The sequence below is a fragment of the Lipotes vexillifer genome, unplaced genomic scaffold (assembly GCF_000442215.2).
Source record: "Lipotes vexillifer unplaced genomic scaffold, Lipotes_vexillifer_v1.1 scaffold444, whole genome shotgun sequence".
NCBI lineage: Eukaryota > Metazoa > Chordata > Mammalia > Artiodactyla > Lipotidae > Lipotes > Lipotes vexillifer.
This window is the reverse complement of record NW_006793488.1, coordinates 556289-571942: the sequence shown is the minus strand read 5'-3', so window position 1 is coordinate 571942 and position 15654 is coordinate 556289. Positions and strand designations below refer to the sequence as shown.

Sequence of the window (15654 nt, the reverse complement as noted above, 5' to 3'; positions counted from 1 at the left end):
CAATTCACTGGCACCAACACTGGGCTCACTCGCCAGCCGCATCTCGCTCAGAAGCGACACGCCCACCCCGCCTCACCCTGCCCTGGGCCATCCACCCACCCCCGTCGGAGCTCGGCCCTGACTCGTCCTGCACAATAAACACCCCTGCTCCAGCTTCTCATTTCCGCCTGGGCCTGAGAGGCCACCTGGACCCAGCCTCACCTGCCGCCATACCCTCCACTGAGGCCCTGGCTGTAGCAATTAAAGCGAACGAGACAGTGGCAAAGGCGACACCGACGAAAAGCAGAGCTTGCAAAGGCGACATCAACGGATCATGAGCTCAGATGCTTCCACCCAGGTAAATTCTCCAGATCTGTAGTTTTCTCCCGTTTCCCATCCACCCAGCCCCAAAGCCAGAAACCTGGGGATCGCTCTCTTTCTCGCTTATCTTGACCTAAGGTGTGTAAACACCCAGGTGGCCCAGGTCAGCACGAGTTTGCCTGTGTAGCTGGAGCGCAGTGATGAACAGACCCCTTCAACCCTCAAAGGGAACGGATCTCAACTTAGATTACGAACCATATGGTCACTGCACCCCTGCTCCCAGGACCCAGGGCCCTTCAGTTCTGTCTCCTAAAATGTCTTGAGCCCAAGCCCAAACCCGACCGTCTCGTCTCTCCACTGCCGCCCTCTTCGATCTCCCATCATTTCTTTCCAGTCCTAGGCAAAGCCTGGAGTGGACTCCTGGCCTTGTGGTCCCCACCCATCCTTCATATTTTCAGAACTGGGATAATCTAAAATGGAAACCTGATGATGATGACATTTGGTATCTTGCTAATTGCCTTTGAGAGATAATTCAAACCCCAGCCTTCACATCCTCAGCATGCCCTCGCCCACATTTCCCCTCAATCTCAGCGGAAGCACCGACGAGCTGGGTCGTGCCTCCAGGCCTCCACTCGGCCCAGGCTCACCTTCATCAGAGCCCTTCACTGTGTGTCTGTCCCCCCGCCAGCACATGCGCTACCCCAGGGCGGGGAGCTGCGCTCTCTGCATCCCCAGCGTCAGGCACAGTGCCTGGCACGAGAGCAGATGCTCGAAAGGTTTTGGAATGAATAATTGATAAGGTTCTCGTGTTTGGGAAAATTCTGTCGCATTTCATTCACATCAACTAGGGTCTCAATGAACAGCAGGGAAACAACTCCCTTTGTGGATTTCACGCAGCCTGGGAGGGATCATTTCCCCTCGCTATGCTGACAACCTAACTTGGATCAGAACCACATATGAAAAGAGTGACAGAGAGAGAGAAAATGTCACAAAGAAAAAGACAGCGAGAGAGACAGAGACAGAGGGATGGAAGGATAGAGACAGATGCAAGATGGAAGCAAGGGGGAAAGGCAGAGGGAAAGGCTGACATCAGCACAAACGCGCATCAGCCAGGAGAGGCTCCGCAATAGCCACAGCCTTGACCGACGGCCAGCTGCGTCCCCGCAGGGGGGGGGCCACTCTCCTTCTATACCTGCAGCAAGGAGCGAGGAGGAAGCGTGGCCACAATGGGCTACTTAATACATAAGTCATTTCCAGAGGAAATGATTTCAAAAGACAAAGGTCTGGTTCTCCTTCCCTAAGGCTGTGCTACCATTTGCTTTTTGCTCTTCTTGGTCTTAGAATCCAAATTCAGTTTTGAGGTATTTCAACCACCTGGCAGGACTTCTCCGAGGGATAAGGGCCCAGGAACAGTCATAATCTCTTCCATGAACAAGTGTTTTTCAACTGGCAAAATTAAGTCTAAACGAATGCCGGGAGTAGCAGTGCTGTCTGAGGTGGGCAGAGGAGATAAGGAAATCCCATTCACTTTCATGCATCACGGACTGTGGACCGATCTCGAGAGTGACCGAGAGGACTTATGTCACCAGTGCAGAGACTTAGTGACCTGGCGCTCAGGAGAGCGGTCCAAGGCAAAACAAGCTAGTGACTACCTGGTAGGTCTAAGGCCCAAGGCTTCTGAATCCCGGATCGATTCTTTCCCAAGACCCACTCAAAAATGATGCTGGGTGCTGATATGACCAATCTGTCTAAATTATATGCAGAGTTTGCAAAGCCTGCTAGAATCAACTGCTTCTTCCATCTACTATCTGAACCTTAGGAACCTTAACATATAAGACCTAAAGTGAGAGCACAGGCTACACTCAAAACATAGACGTATCTAGAAAAATAACGGAGAGATAACAAAGAATGGACCAAGAAAACCATATGCAAATAAGACCAGTGACCTTGTAGCCAGTAATGGCCTCAATGTGTTATATAAAGAGTTTTCAACCACGATGCTTGACAATTGTGATCCGTAATGCCAGTAATTTGTTGCTAGCATGACAATGGCCAAATCTGCAAATGATTTACGTTTTAGAACATATAAAAACAAGAACAACAAAAACCAAACGGCCTGATTAAAAAATGAGCAAAAGACTGGAATAGACATTTCTCCAAAGACGATACACAAATGGTCAATAAGCACATGAAAAAATGTTCAACATCACAAATCATTAGGGAAATGCAAATCAAAACCACAATGAGATAGACACAACTTCACACCCACTAGGATGACTACTATATTAAAAAAGAGAGCAAATAATAACTTTTGGCAAGGATGCACAGAAATTGGAACCCCTGTGCTCTGTCGGTGGGAATGTAAAACATGGTGTAGCTATGGTGGGAAGCGGTATGACGGTTCATCAAGAGTTACAAACAGAATTACTATATGATCCAGCAATGCCACTTCTGGGGAAAAGAATTCCCAAAAGAATTGGAAGCAGGGTCTTGAAGAGATATTTTTATCCCTGTGTGCACAGCAGCATTATTTCACAATGGCCAAAAAAGGTGGGAGCAACTCAAGCATCCATCAACAGATGAATGGACAAACAAAATGTGTCACAAAAAGATCCAAGTAGATGAGGTCCCCACAGTGGTCAATTCAGAGAGAAAGAAAATGAAGTGGTAGGTTCCAGGGCCTGTGGGGTAGGGGGCTGGGGAGCAATTATTTAGTGGGTGCAGAGTTTCAGTCTGGGATGATGAAAACGTTCTGGAGATGGAGGGTGGTGATGGCTGCACAGTGAGCAGAGTGGTCATGATTTTTAAAAACGGGGACAAAAATGAAGATGTATTCAAGATGAGCTTGCAAAGCCAGGGTTTTGAAACACTGAAAGACTATAATACGCAGAAACACAACTAAATCAACAACCATAATACGAACTCGCTTTAGATGAAATTAACATCATAAAATAGTTAAAGATTTTGAAATAAGCATAGTGAAGATATTCAGAAAGTTAAATGTAGTAACAACCATTTCAAAAAGCAAAGAATTAGGAAACAAAACCAGACAGTAATGAAACAAGAAGGTGGAGAAGAAAAGGAACTAATTACAGATGTTAGAAGTGAAAAGTAATAGTTATTAAGCTCAAAAGAACTCGGAGAAAATTATGGAATTGGTAGAAACGACTGTGAAATTCACCAGCACAGGAGGACAAAGAAATCAAAACTGTCCAAGAAGAGTTAAGATATATGGCTGATAACTAAGAAGCTTTTCAGGAGATGCAGAAAAGGGGGAGGGAGGGGATAGAGGGGAACCACTCCTCAATAACAACGCAGACTCTCCTGGAGTGGAAGGTACCTTTGGGCAAGGGGGATAAATAAAGATAAATCCACGCCAAGTCGCTTCCTCGTGGGACTTCCCCGGTGGTCCAATGGTTAAGAATCCTCCTTCCAATGCAGGGGACACGGGTTCGATCCCTGGTTGGGGAACTAGATCCCATATGCCGCGGGGCAACTAAGCCCACAAGCTGCAACTACTGAGCACACGGGCCACAACTAGAGAGCCCACGTGTCGCAACTATAGAGCCCACACACCACAACTACAGATACCATGCACCGCAACTACTGAGCCTGCATGCCACAACTAGAGAGAAGCCTGCGCACTGCAACGAGGAGCCCAGACGCCACAGCGGAGGATCCTGCGTGCTGCAGTGAAGATCCCACGTGCCGCAACTAAGACCCAACGCAGCCCAAAATCAATCAATCAATCAATCAATATTTTTTTAAAAAAGGAAAACTTCATATGAATGGGGGGATTATTAAAAGATGTACTTAAAAAAAAAAAAGACACATCCTTGTAAAATGGGAGAACATCAAATGTAAAGAGAAAGCCTTAAACACTAGCCAAGAGAAAAGGCATTATTATCTACAGAGAAGTAACACTTCGGTTCACATGAGACTTCTCAAGAACGAAGGCCAGAAGGAATGTCTTCAAAGCCCTACAGGAGAATGACTGCCCTTCTGGAATTTTAGACTCCCTGACATTATCACCCAAGAATGAGGCAACGTGAAGACATTTCCACATACACAGAGACCACAAGAATTTACCATTCGTAATGGCTCACAGGAAAAATAGTCAAAGAATATATGTCATTAAGAAGAAAAATAAACTCTAAGAGGAGGCTCTGTATGAAAAAAAAAAAAAAAAAAGGTGAACACAAAATTTGATAAAATGTTAGTAAATGTGCTCAACTACTGACTAATTTTTAAAGATTCTTTTTGAATATCAGGATAATAAGAGAATATTACAGACAATTTTATGCCAACGCATTTGAAAGTTAGATGAAATGGACAAGTTCCTAGAAAAAAATACAATTTAACAAAGTGACACAAAATAAAACAATCTGAAGAGCCTAATAGCAACTAAGAAATTTAATCTGTGGTTTCAAATTTCCCACAAAGAAAACTCCAGGCCCAGACAACTTCACTGGTAAATATCATCAAGCACTTAAGAAAGAAATAACATCAATCTTCAAAATCCAAAGAACAGAAAAATACTTCCAAATTAGTTTTATGAGGATATTACAAATCTTAGCATCAAAACCTGATAAGGACATAAGAAAGAGAAAATTCCAGGCCTATCTCACCCCTGAACACAGATTTTTAAATCCTAAACAAATCTTTACAAATCAAATCCAGAAATGTATAAAAAAGATAATATATCCCAACCAAGTTTTGTTTATTTCAGGAACAGATGATTGTTTTAACCTCCAAAAAGCAATCACTATATGTCACTACATCAACAGAACAAAGCCAAAAAATCATGAGGTCACCTCAAAATATACGAAAGGGTTTGATAAATTTTAAGAGTCATTTATGATAATAACTCTTAGCAAACTAGAAATAGAAGGAAACATCCCTAATTTGATAAAAGGCTTTACAAAAAACCTACAGCAACCACTTTAAATAAATACTTATTCCAAAACTCTCAAGCTCAGACATTTAATTAGGTTTAATTTTATATTACCATAGTTCACTTAGTTCAATCTCCCCAATTCAATTTACTCCAACAAGCATCAAAGAATCATTCATGGTAAGATGACTTTTTCAAAGTCAGTAGCTAATAAATTGCCTCTTGCACTTAGATCTGCAAACCCCCTGGAATTCACTGTTGAATAATTAGGAGTGTGGGGTCAAGTTTCATTTTTCCCGTATGGATACTCAATTCTCTCTGCTTCGTTGGCACAGAAGTCTCCTCCTGCAGCCCGTTCCATAGCGCAGGCCGTGCCGTGAGCCCAGAAATAATGCCCAGGTGTGTTTCTGGGCTCCCGCCTTCTCCGGGCCTCTGTGTCCATCTTGCGTGAGCTCCACACTCTCACAATTACTGTAGCTTTTAAAAAAGGACTCGACATCAAAGTGAGCAAATCCTTCAACTTGGTTGTTTGGCTATTTCTGGCTCTCTGCATTTCCACATAAATTTTGGAATATGCTCATCAAATTCCTCATTAAATCTCTCTGAATTTTTAAATTAATTAATTAATTAATTTTAAATTTAATTTTTAATTTTATATTGGAGTATAGTTGATTTACAGTGTTGTGTTAGTTTCAGGTGAAAGTCACAGCAAAGTGAATTTCTTTTTTTTTTAGCTACTGTGGCCGTTTAACGCATTACATTTTGAAGCAATCCTACAAATTGTTTTCGGATATATGCAAATGCGGTAATAACATGAGGGTGGTCAAACTGAAGGCAGTGGTCACCTCTGGGGAGGAAAGAGGAAGGGGGCGTCCATCAGGGAGGCACAGGTGTGTCAACTGCATTTCGAATGCTTTTCTTCTTTGTAAGAATCTGTGGTAAATCCCAGCAAATTTGCTGGGTGGAGGGTACACTGTTCTACATTGTTAGCAAATCAAATTAGGAAATGTATGTTTGTATATTTAGAAGATTTCATCATTTTAAAAATGAATAAAGATAAATATACAATAGCTACTTGGTTCCCAACCAGCAATTAACTGGGAGTTCAAACTCTGCCGAATGGGCTCTACAAGGGTCATCTATTTATAATCCACTGTCCCTGGTCGTGAATTACAGTCTATAATTGTTATTTATAAATCTCACAGGGAGGCCCTTGAGAAAATAAATTCTTCCCTCAAATGGAAAGAAAACAGTTGATTCATTACTCAGCCAAGTGACAGAATAATTAAGCTATCCACCATATAAATCACTGCCTACGTTAACCATTCTTCATTTTCAAGACCACAAGATTATACATATGAAACGCCAACCGAAATGCAGTTTGAAAAGCTGTGTGATAATGTAATCACAAAGTAACTCTCATTTTTCTGTCTAAACACAGGCCGACTTTAAGTTTCAGATGAACCCAAATGCTCCTCTCATCCTTTCAGTAAAGGAGCAGAGCACACTCCTAGTTGAAACAGTGAAGAGTTTTGCTTTTCCTTTCGTACAGGATGAGGCAAATTAGAGATACAGAACCACCATACTTACCTTTCTTGACTAATAACTTAGTAAGGTAAACTGTTTTCATTTTATTCGGTCCCCAGAATATTAATAAAAGCCTTAAATTTTTCGCTTGAATGGGCTCTGATCAACGCTTGCTATTCCTCCTTTGATAGCTCTGAGGGTCTCATTCCCAGGCTGAGTCACCTTGAGGTTAGCCTTCCAGGCTTCTTCCCTTTGGCCAATGTAGTTATAACTCAGGTGGATGTGCCCTGGTGACTCTGATTTCTATACTCAATTTCAAACAGAGAAAAAAATATCCCATAGCCACATCCTGTCGACACATCCCATCCAGCTGTCCTATGAAAATAGGCACAGCCAGGTGCATGCAAAAGGAGTACCTTACATTTGACCAGGGAATCAAAGCATTAAATTGAAGGAAGCAAACTCTAAGGGGTGATTTCAAACAACAGGCAGCAGAGGGTAAAATTTTAAGGCTGGAAGAGCTTTTGCAGCAGCCCCATCATCGCATTTCATAGGTGACTGTCGCTTCATAACAACGGCTGCTGCAGTAAGAGATGGTGCTGCCTGTACGGTCTGCTTGTCCACATCTGGCACATCTAAGCCTTATTCTAAGAGCTCAGGATAAGTACAGCAGGCTAAGTTCACAGACCATTCCAACTCCCTCAAAGAGGAGATGTGACAAGTCTGCGGAGGACTTTCTGGAAAACGTGTTCACACTTGAAAAGGAAACGAGGGTGTTTCTTTTTCTGCCTCTGGGCCCCCATCGTATGAGGTGATGGTTAATGCTCCTGCCGCCGTCGGTCAAGCCTGAGGGGAAAACACCCAAGGACCCAGAGCATCATCCAGGGCTTCCTGCCCTTGTGCCTCTCATTTAAGCCATTTCAGTTGGGCCTTCCTTGGTTGAAGCCAAAAGCATCCCTACTGCTGTCCTGTAACTGGTACCTCCCAATACCCACACCCGGGAAAAACCCACTGACCTCCTGGCCACTGCTTGATTGACATTGTTCTTTCTGCCTGTGGCAATCCCTCCCTTCATACTTGTATTTGTCTCTGGTCTCTATTCTCATGATCTCCTTTTAAAATTATGACTCCCCCCACCCAGCTTTATGGAGGTATGACTGACAAGTCAAAGCTATGTATCTTAAGGTGACAGTCTGACATACATATACATACATTATGAAGTTATTACTAAGACTATAAGTTTTAACTTATGATCCATCAATTATTAGTATTTGGTTTAAGTGATCCTGTACAGTATAAAGTTATCTCTCTGGTTGCGAAGATAGAAAGGCCAGACTTTTTCCTAAAATATATTGCACATGATTTTTCAGACTGGATAGATGATTAGCAAGATTAAAGATTTAATGTGTTGTCAATAAATAGGAAGTTCTTTTACATTTCCATCAGGTCAATGGCCAAGAAGCTGTAATACGGATGTCGAGTGTGTGCACATAAAAGGTCACATAACACCATCTTCCAGGCTATGCTACAAGAAGATGCTGAGGCCCTCACTCTTAGTTTTCTAAAAAAGTGTATTCAACAAGAAAGAAATTCATGGTAGTGATCCTCTAAATATGTAAATGTATCACAAGACCCCTTGCTTTCACAAAAATAAAAAGCAGTCATAAATCCACAGGTTTCTGATGACAGAGGCCCCAGTACAAACACGGGGCCACATTCCATAGGACTCAGTAGACTGTGGGTCGGTGAAATGTCCTCGCATCATAAGGCCGGCAAAGCAAGCTGAAGATGGAAACCGCGGGCACCAAGGACCAGGAATCATGAGCACAGTGGCCGCTGTGCTCACAGTGGCTGTGGTGGTGGTGACGACAGGACTAACGGTGTACGTGGATGAAATGCTCAATGGGTGACAGGGTCTGCTCTGAATGCTTTACGTAAAAGCACCAGGGTGGTTCCCACGGCAGACGGGTCCGTTCTCCTGCTCATTGCTTCTCTCCACACCTGACTATCAACGATGACTACAGGGCATGTATAAAAGGTCCTACGGCTGGTCATCTCCCCTGCTTCTCCCTCTGCCTCTTCCTATCACTTTCTTCTGGGATAAAGATCCTTCTTCCAGCAAAAGAAAAATATTTACGTGCTTTTTTTTTGGTGAGATGGAAAAAATGTGCTGGGAAATAGTGAAAAAAATTGAGATCCATTAATTTAACGACGACACAATGAAGCCGATGGGATGCTCCCAGCTGGATTTATTTGGGAATAGAATGAGGAAACACTGCATAATCCTGCACTAAGTCTCTACCAGACAACATTTATGACAATGACAGCGAAACCAGATCTAGGAGCTATTCCAAGCCCTGGAGATTAGCAAATAATCACAGGCTCAAGTCCTAATACAATTCTGGAGAGACATGGAAGGATTCAGAAATTAACCAGCAAAATAGGATTTAAAAAAAAAGGAAGAAGAAAATTTTGACCTCCACGTGCACTGGTCAGCGTCAGCAAAATTCTACGTTCACCTACGTGTAGCCCCATCATTGTACTTCATATTATTTGACAATTGTCTCTTGATAAATCTGTCTCCTCCTCTAGATTGGAAACAGCCTGAAGTCAGGAACTGTCCATTTCATCTTACTGACTCCAGGACAGTGCCTCGGTTTAGGCAACAACAGTTTACCAGCTCAATACTAGGAGCTCCCTGGAGTCAGCTTTAGATAAAATCCTACCTCGGCCCCTTACTAGCAGCGTTATTATGGTTGAGTTCCCTGGTGGTTCCAAGCCTCAGTTTCATCATCTGTAAAATGGGTTAATAGAACCCACCCCATTGGACTCTGAAGAATGAAAGCTATAATATAGGCAAACTAGTTCAGTGGCTTGTACACAGCACTCAGCAAATGGCAAGTATGATAAGGCACTAAACATATTAATGCCCAGACTACGGTGCACTGACCGTGACTGCAGGAAGACACAAAATAAGGGAAAATGGCCAGCCGTGGCCGTAAGAAACTCCCAGCCGTCGTATAGCAGAGCACTCGTCGTTGATGCCTGGTACCCCAGGGACAGCAAGGACTAACTCTGACAGTTTCCCAGGAGTCTGTCCACGACTGACCTTGGAGCCCACGGGGCTGACTGGAGACCCTCTCACAGTCAGTGCCCGGATTACATCAGCCTAACTCTGTGCCTTCAGTCTCAGCTGTGCCATCTTCTTATAATCATGTTAATTGTTCTTCTTAAGCCAGGCCAACAACATGAACTGACAAAAGGAGTCCCTTATTCCCCTCATATGTAGAACCAAGACTACTCCACACAAATTGTTAAAAATCGCTAACACTTTCATACTATCTGTATTCCTTACACCTAACAACAAAATCTGCTCTATTCTATCGGAAGCATGCAGTTTGCCATGATGGAAATGGAATAGATAAAGGTGCGTGTGATGGGCTGAATAACGACCCGCAGAGATGTCCACATCCCAATCCCTGGAACCCGTGAACATGTTGCCTTACGCTCAAAAAGAACTTTACAGGTGCGATTATGAAAAGATCTTGATATGTGGAGATTATCTTGTCACAAGGGCCCTTGTAAGAAGAGACAAAAATTTAGAGAGGAGGCAACCTGACCACACAAGGAAAGAAAGGAAAGGACGTAAAGTGATACAGAGCCAGGAGCCAGGAATGAGGTCGGGCCCAGAAGCTGACAAATGTAGGAGGTGGGGTCTCCCCTGGAGCCTCCAGACAGAGCCAGCCCTGCTTACACCTGAGACTGAGCCCTGTCGGATCAATTTTGAAGTTCTGACCCCCAGGACTGTAAAATAATAAAGACATATTGTTTGAAGCTGCTAGGTTTGTGGTAAGTTGTTACATTAGCAATAGGAAACTAACACAGAATATAATCAATAGATAATAATTATAAGTGAATAATTAGGAAATAGCTCTCTGTGATCTATAATTTACAAAGCATTTTACAGACATCTACTTTTTCAACAATCAAATCCTAACTACCCTACCAGAAGTTATTAAGTTCATTACACAAAGGTAACCATATAAATTATATAATAGTGCAGGTATGCAAACGCTGATTTTCTACTTTGAAGGCAGGAAAGATTTTTTTAATGACATTTAATACAAGAGATCCATTGTCTACTCCTGGATCCTCTGTGTCTCCTAAGAGAAGACAGTTGTGAGCCCACTTAAAACTTGACTTCAACCACTAGCTTGTGGTCACAACTGTGTCATTCATCTGTGCTTGCCCCACCGTGGTGTTGAGCCCAATGCTCCATTCAGTGCTGGCTGGTGTTCCATCAATGTTGGCCAATTTAATAAATGACTGAATAAATGAAAGAGTGAATGAGAAAAACTCAGAGCCTTAGCCAGGTTCTGCTTTTGGTCATTTAGATGGCGTTTTCTTCCAAATTAACCAAGAAGGACCTGGTGCTAGAATAAAAAGAAGCAGCTTAGCAAAAAGTAAAAAAAAAATTTAAAGTTAAAAAAAAGTAAAAAGTTTAAAAATAGGTTGTTTTTTTTTTTTTAAAAAAAGGCCAACAAAAATGAAACCAGACCATCAAATAAATGATAGAAGGTTCTACTTTTAGTTAGGCTATAAAAGTCACAAAAAACCATCGGTCCCACTGTAAGCATGAGAAAACAATAAATTTAGAAATCTTTTGTCATAAAAGATACCAAAAGAGATCTGGATGCAAGTCTGAACGAACAGAATTCCAGACAGAGACAAGCCCTAGATTCCAGAGCTTCCACCGCTGGGCACGAGTAGGCGGAAGGCAGCTGCGGTTGGTAAAGAAACTCTGCTGGAATGAGGAGGGATGAGCCACACGTTGCCCGGCCAGGCCTGGCTCTTGGCAGATTGGAAAACGCAGAGACAGCCAGCCCTCGCTGCAGCCCAGTCTCCCTCCTGGCCTTTTTGCTCAGCAAGCATCGGTGCTGCAGGAAGCTGGCAGCTGGGTGGAAAGCAAAGAGAGATCACGTAACCTCACACGCAGACCCCAAACTCTACCGCTCGGCCAGGTCTCACAACAGAGAGAAGAGCAGACGTGAAATTCAGTTGGACTACTCCTTACGACAAAGGGATCCGGCTCATCACCTTCGCCGCCTGACCAGGGAAAGGGTAGGGTTTCCCGAGGAAAAGCGCTGTCCACCATTTAAAAAGTAGGGCGAGTGAAGAAACAGGGAAAATGTGACCCATAGCTAAGAAGAAAGAGAAGATTAAAAGGAGAACAACAGAGAACTAAAGGGTTGGAAGTAACAGACAAGGACTTAAAAATCACTACTACGAATATGCTAAAGAATGTAAGGGAAAATGTACAAAATGGGTGAAAAGATGGAGAATTTCATCAGAGCATAAAAACTCTAAAAAGGAAGCAAGGAGAAACTGCAGAACTGATGAATACAATATCTGGAACGATTAACTCACTGGAGGGGCTTAATGGCTAACTGGACACAATAGAGAAGATGCGTAAAGCCAAAGCTAAGACAAGAAAAACTATCCAAAATGAAGCACAGAGTGAAAAAATATAAAAAGTCAAACCCTGGGCATCAGAGTTCTATGGCATACGTCCAAATGGCCTGATATACATGCAGTTATCACCAGAAAAGCAAAGAAAGAAAGGAGAAAAATTGTTGGAAGAGATACCAAATGAGAATTTTCAAAGAGGGTTGAAAATCACTAATTTAAGACAGCGAAACCCCGAGCAAGATAACAGACAGAAAAGTCATACACAGGTCAACCTGATGAAAACCAGAGTGAAAAGATAGAGGCAATGAAATGACATGTTTAAAGAGCGAAGAGAAAAAAAAAAGAGAGAAAAAAAGACACCCACAAACATTGGCAACCTAGGCATCTATCGTCATGGAAAATAGTCCTAAAAACTAAAGGTGAAACAAAGGCATTTCCAAACAAAAGCTGGGAAAATTCATGCTGCACTACGAGAAATGGTAAACGAGATTCTTCAGGCTTGAAGAAAATGAACACAGAGAAAACTCATGATAGGCAGAAAGCAATGGTGATCAGGGGGGCAAACATCAAGGAAAATATAAAATAATACAGTTTTCAGTTTCTTTAAAGGACAACTGGCAAATAGAGCAACTATTATGGGATTATAATATGCAGAGAAATAAAATATGGCAATAATACAAAAAAGGGCAGAGGAAATAGAATTACACTATCATAAGGTTGTTAAATGTTTCATGAAGTTGTAATAGTTACTCATGGTAAAGTGTGATGAATTAATTATACATATTGTAATCTAGAATAACCACTTAAAAATAATACAAAAAATGGTGAAACTAAACAGCAATAGGGTAATAAAATATAATACAAAAGCCATCTGAAACACACCCACAAAACCTCAATTTCCAAATAAAGAAATAAAGAACAGGAAGAGAAAATGAGTAAGAACTAAGATAATAAAATTAAAGCCAAGAACATCCCATGTAATTATGTTGAGTGTAAGATATATTCAACACTCCAACTAAATATGGGTTTACAAAAAGACCCAACTGTTTACAAGAGACACGTTTTAATATAAAGACAGAAAGTGAAAATAAAATGACGAAAAAAATATACATTGCAAACACTAACCACAGGAAAGCCAATGTGCCTAGATTAGCCTCAAAAAAAACTGAACTGTGAAAGTATCATCAGTGATAAAGATGGATATTTCATGACAAAATAGCCACTAATAAAGCCCAAAGTTTGTTCTCTGCTTAGACTAACAGGCTTGATAAATCCTCTTTTTTCAGCATACAATTTCACGCGGTGTATGATCTCCTGTGTGTTTATGAATCTCTATTTAAAACCTCTTTTCAAAGTCACACTATCTTTAAATACAATGATTTTATTTTCGGGCACGTGACCCCCTCAATTATCATCTACATGATTCTTGCATGTCACTTACCTGGAACTTCACCTTCTGGTTGATGTCCTGCACGCAGAACTGCTTCAGGAAGCGCTCGTCCTCACTCCAGAAGAGGCGGATGTCGGGGATGTCATAGAGGACCATGGCCAGCCGCTCCAGCCCAAGGCCAAAGGCCCAACCGATCTGATCTTCAGCACCAGCTACAAAGAAGAAAGAAGACAAGACGACAGGTTAAAAAGCACGAGGGCAATACTCCAATATAAAATAAAAAGTTAAAAAAACAAACAAAAAAAAGAGCATGAGGGTCCACAGGTCCATCCCACTCCTGACACCCAGATAAGGCCGTGGTGAGTGCCGACCAGAAGGGTGCTGGGGGGGAGGGGCCGCGGAGACACCCAAGGGGACCCCGATCTCACAGTTTTCGTGCTCCCCACATTCCTCGCTCCCCTCCCCGAGGCACTCTGGAGTCGAACTTCTCTAATACTGTCTTTCATTTCTGCTTAAATCCCAGGCTGGCTAAGCCCTGGTTCCTGCCTCTGAGATACTTTCCTGTAATCTGCACTCGCCTTTTTTCCAACATTCAGCCTCTATGTTCAGGTTACAGAGAGGAGAGAAAACACAGGCTCTGTCCCCAGGTGGCTTACGAGATGGGCAGGTTTGTTCAAAACATGCCACACTGAACCACTGATATTCAGGAAGCCTCCAAGTGTCCAGCCTCCAAGAACCCTCAGCTTACTAGAACACACTCTGACTCTTAGTAAAAGCTTCCCCAGTAACACACAAGGAGCAAGCCCGCCAAGGTGACGTGCACACGTGGCACCAGCCCCTCCGAGGGTGAGCGTGTAGTTCAGACCTATGGCAACACATGAAGTCTCTGGTTTGTTCACATGAAGCTGAGTGAGACGGAAGACACAAACTGCTATGCGAAGGTGGCAAGGGAGCAACGCCCAGCACAGGGAAGAGCTCACGAGACAGCGTCATTTCGACTGGACGCTGAGGGGTGAGCAGGACGCTGGGGGTGCTGAGATGGCTCAGGACGCCCACCCCCATGTACACGCCCTGCGAGGGGACCCCTTAGGGACCGCTCCCCAATCCGCAGGGTTTCACTGCTGGGATTAGGTTACTTTATGCCAGTCCATCTTAGCAAACTCCAGAGAGTCTCCTGCTGGCTTAGGAGAGCTGAGCTGACATGAAGAGTGGAGGCCAGGTGTGGCCAGGCCTGAAGGGAGGCCTCCGGGAACCAAGGGAGGCCCCGGCGGCAGCAAGAAAATGGGAAGCTCACTCCCGCGATCGTGAGGAAATGGATTCTCCCAACAGCCCGAATGAGGGAAGATAGGACCCTGAGCTCCAGAGGAGAACGTGGCCTGGTGACACCCTGATTTCAACCTGTCGAGACCCTGGGCGGGGGACGAGACCCTCTGCACCGGACTCCTGACGCACGGCGGTCGTGACATAACAAGTGCGTGCTGCTTTAGCCACTAAGTATGAGGTTAATCTGTTACCAAACAAATGAAACTAATGCTGATCCAAATGCGGAGAAAGATGCGGGCAAGTTCCAGACTGAAGGAACATCTTCACTGGCAAAGGGATGGAGGTGCAGCAGAGGAGGGTTTAGGAGTGGATTCTGGCCACACCAGCCGGGCAAGCTTCAGGCAGGAGAGACACGGCAGAGAGGACCTACCTCTGGCCAGGGGCTGGCGCCACTGTCACTTATAAATGAAACCACAAGGATAAACTACAACAACGGAAGCCACGAAGAAGTGTGAGCCTCACTGGATGATCTGTTTAAAAGATGAACGGATAAAAATATTCAAAATGAGATCTCAAAAGGAAAAGGTACAGAGAGAGAGAATGCGGCAGTAGTGGGAGGGAAGAAAGCAGGAAGAAAAGCACGTGGCTGGGCAAGTGCGGAGCCACCTGTGTCCTGAGTAGGATGACCTCTCATGCGAGGCAGGGGGAAGCGGGGGCTTAACACAGACAGCGGGGTCACGAAGGAGGGAGCACAGCCCCTGACCCCTGGCTGGCTGCCTAGAAGAGCTGCTAAGGGTGAGGCACACTCTTT

At 43.6% G+C, this 15654-nt stretch overlaps 1 protein-coding gene across 1 annotated transcript in view; it reads right to left on the bottom strand.

Moving 5' to 3' along the window:
* The window catches only part of FARS2 (phenylalanyl-tRNA synthetase 2, mitochondrial), a 312608-nt gene that overhangs the window by 160213 nt on the left and 136741 nt on the right, over positions 1-15654 (bottom strand). Inside the window, exon 4 of the mRNA XM_007466381.1 lies at positions 13632-13792. Within this exon, the coding sequence (XP_007466443.1) occupies positions 13632-13792 (161 nt within the window). The remainder of the gene's footprint in view (positions 1-13631; positions 13793-15654) is intronic.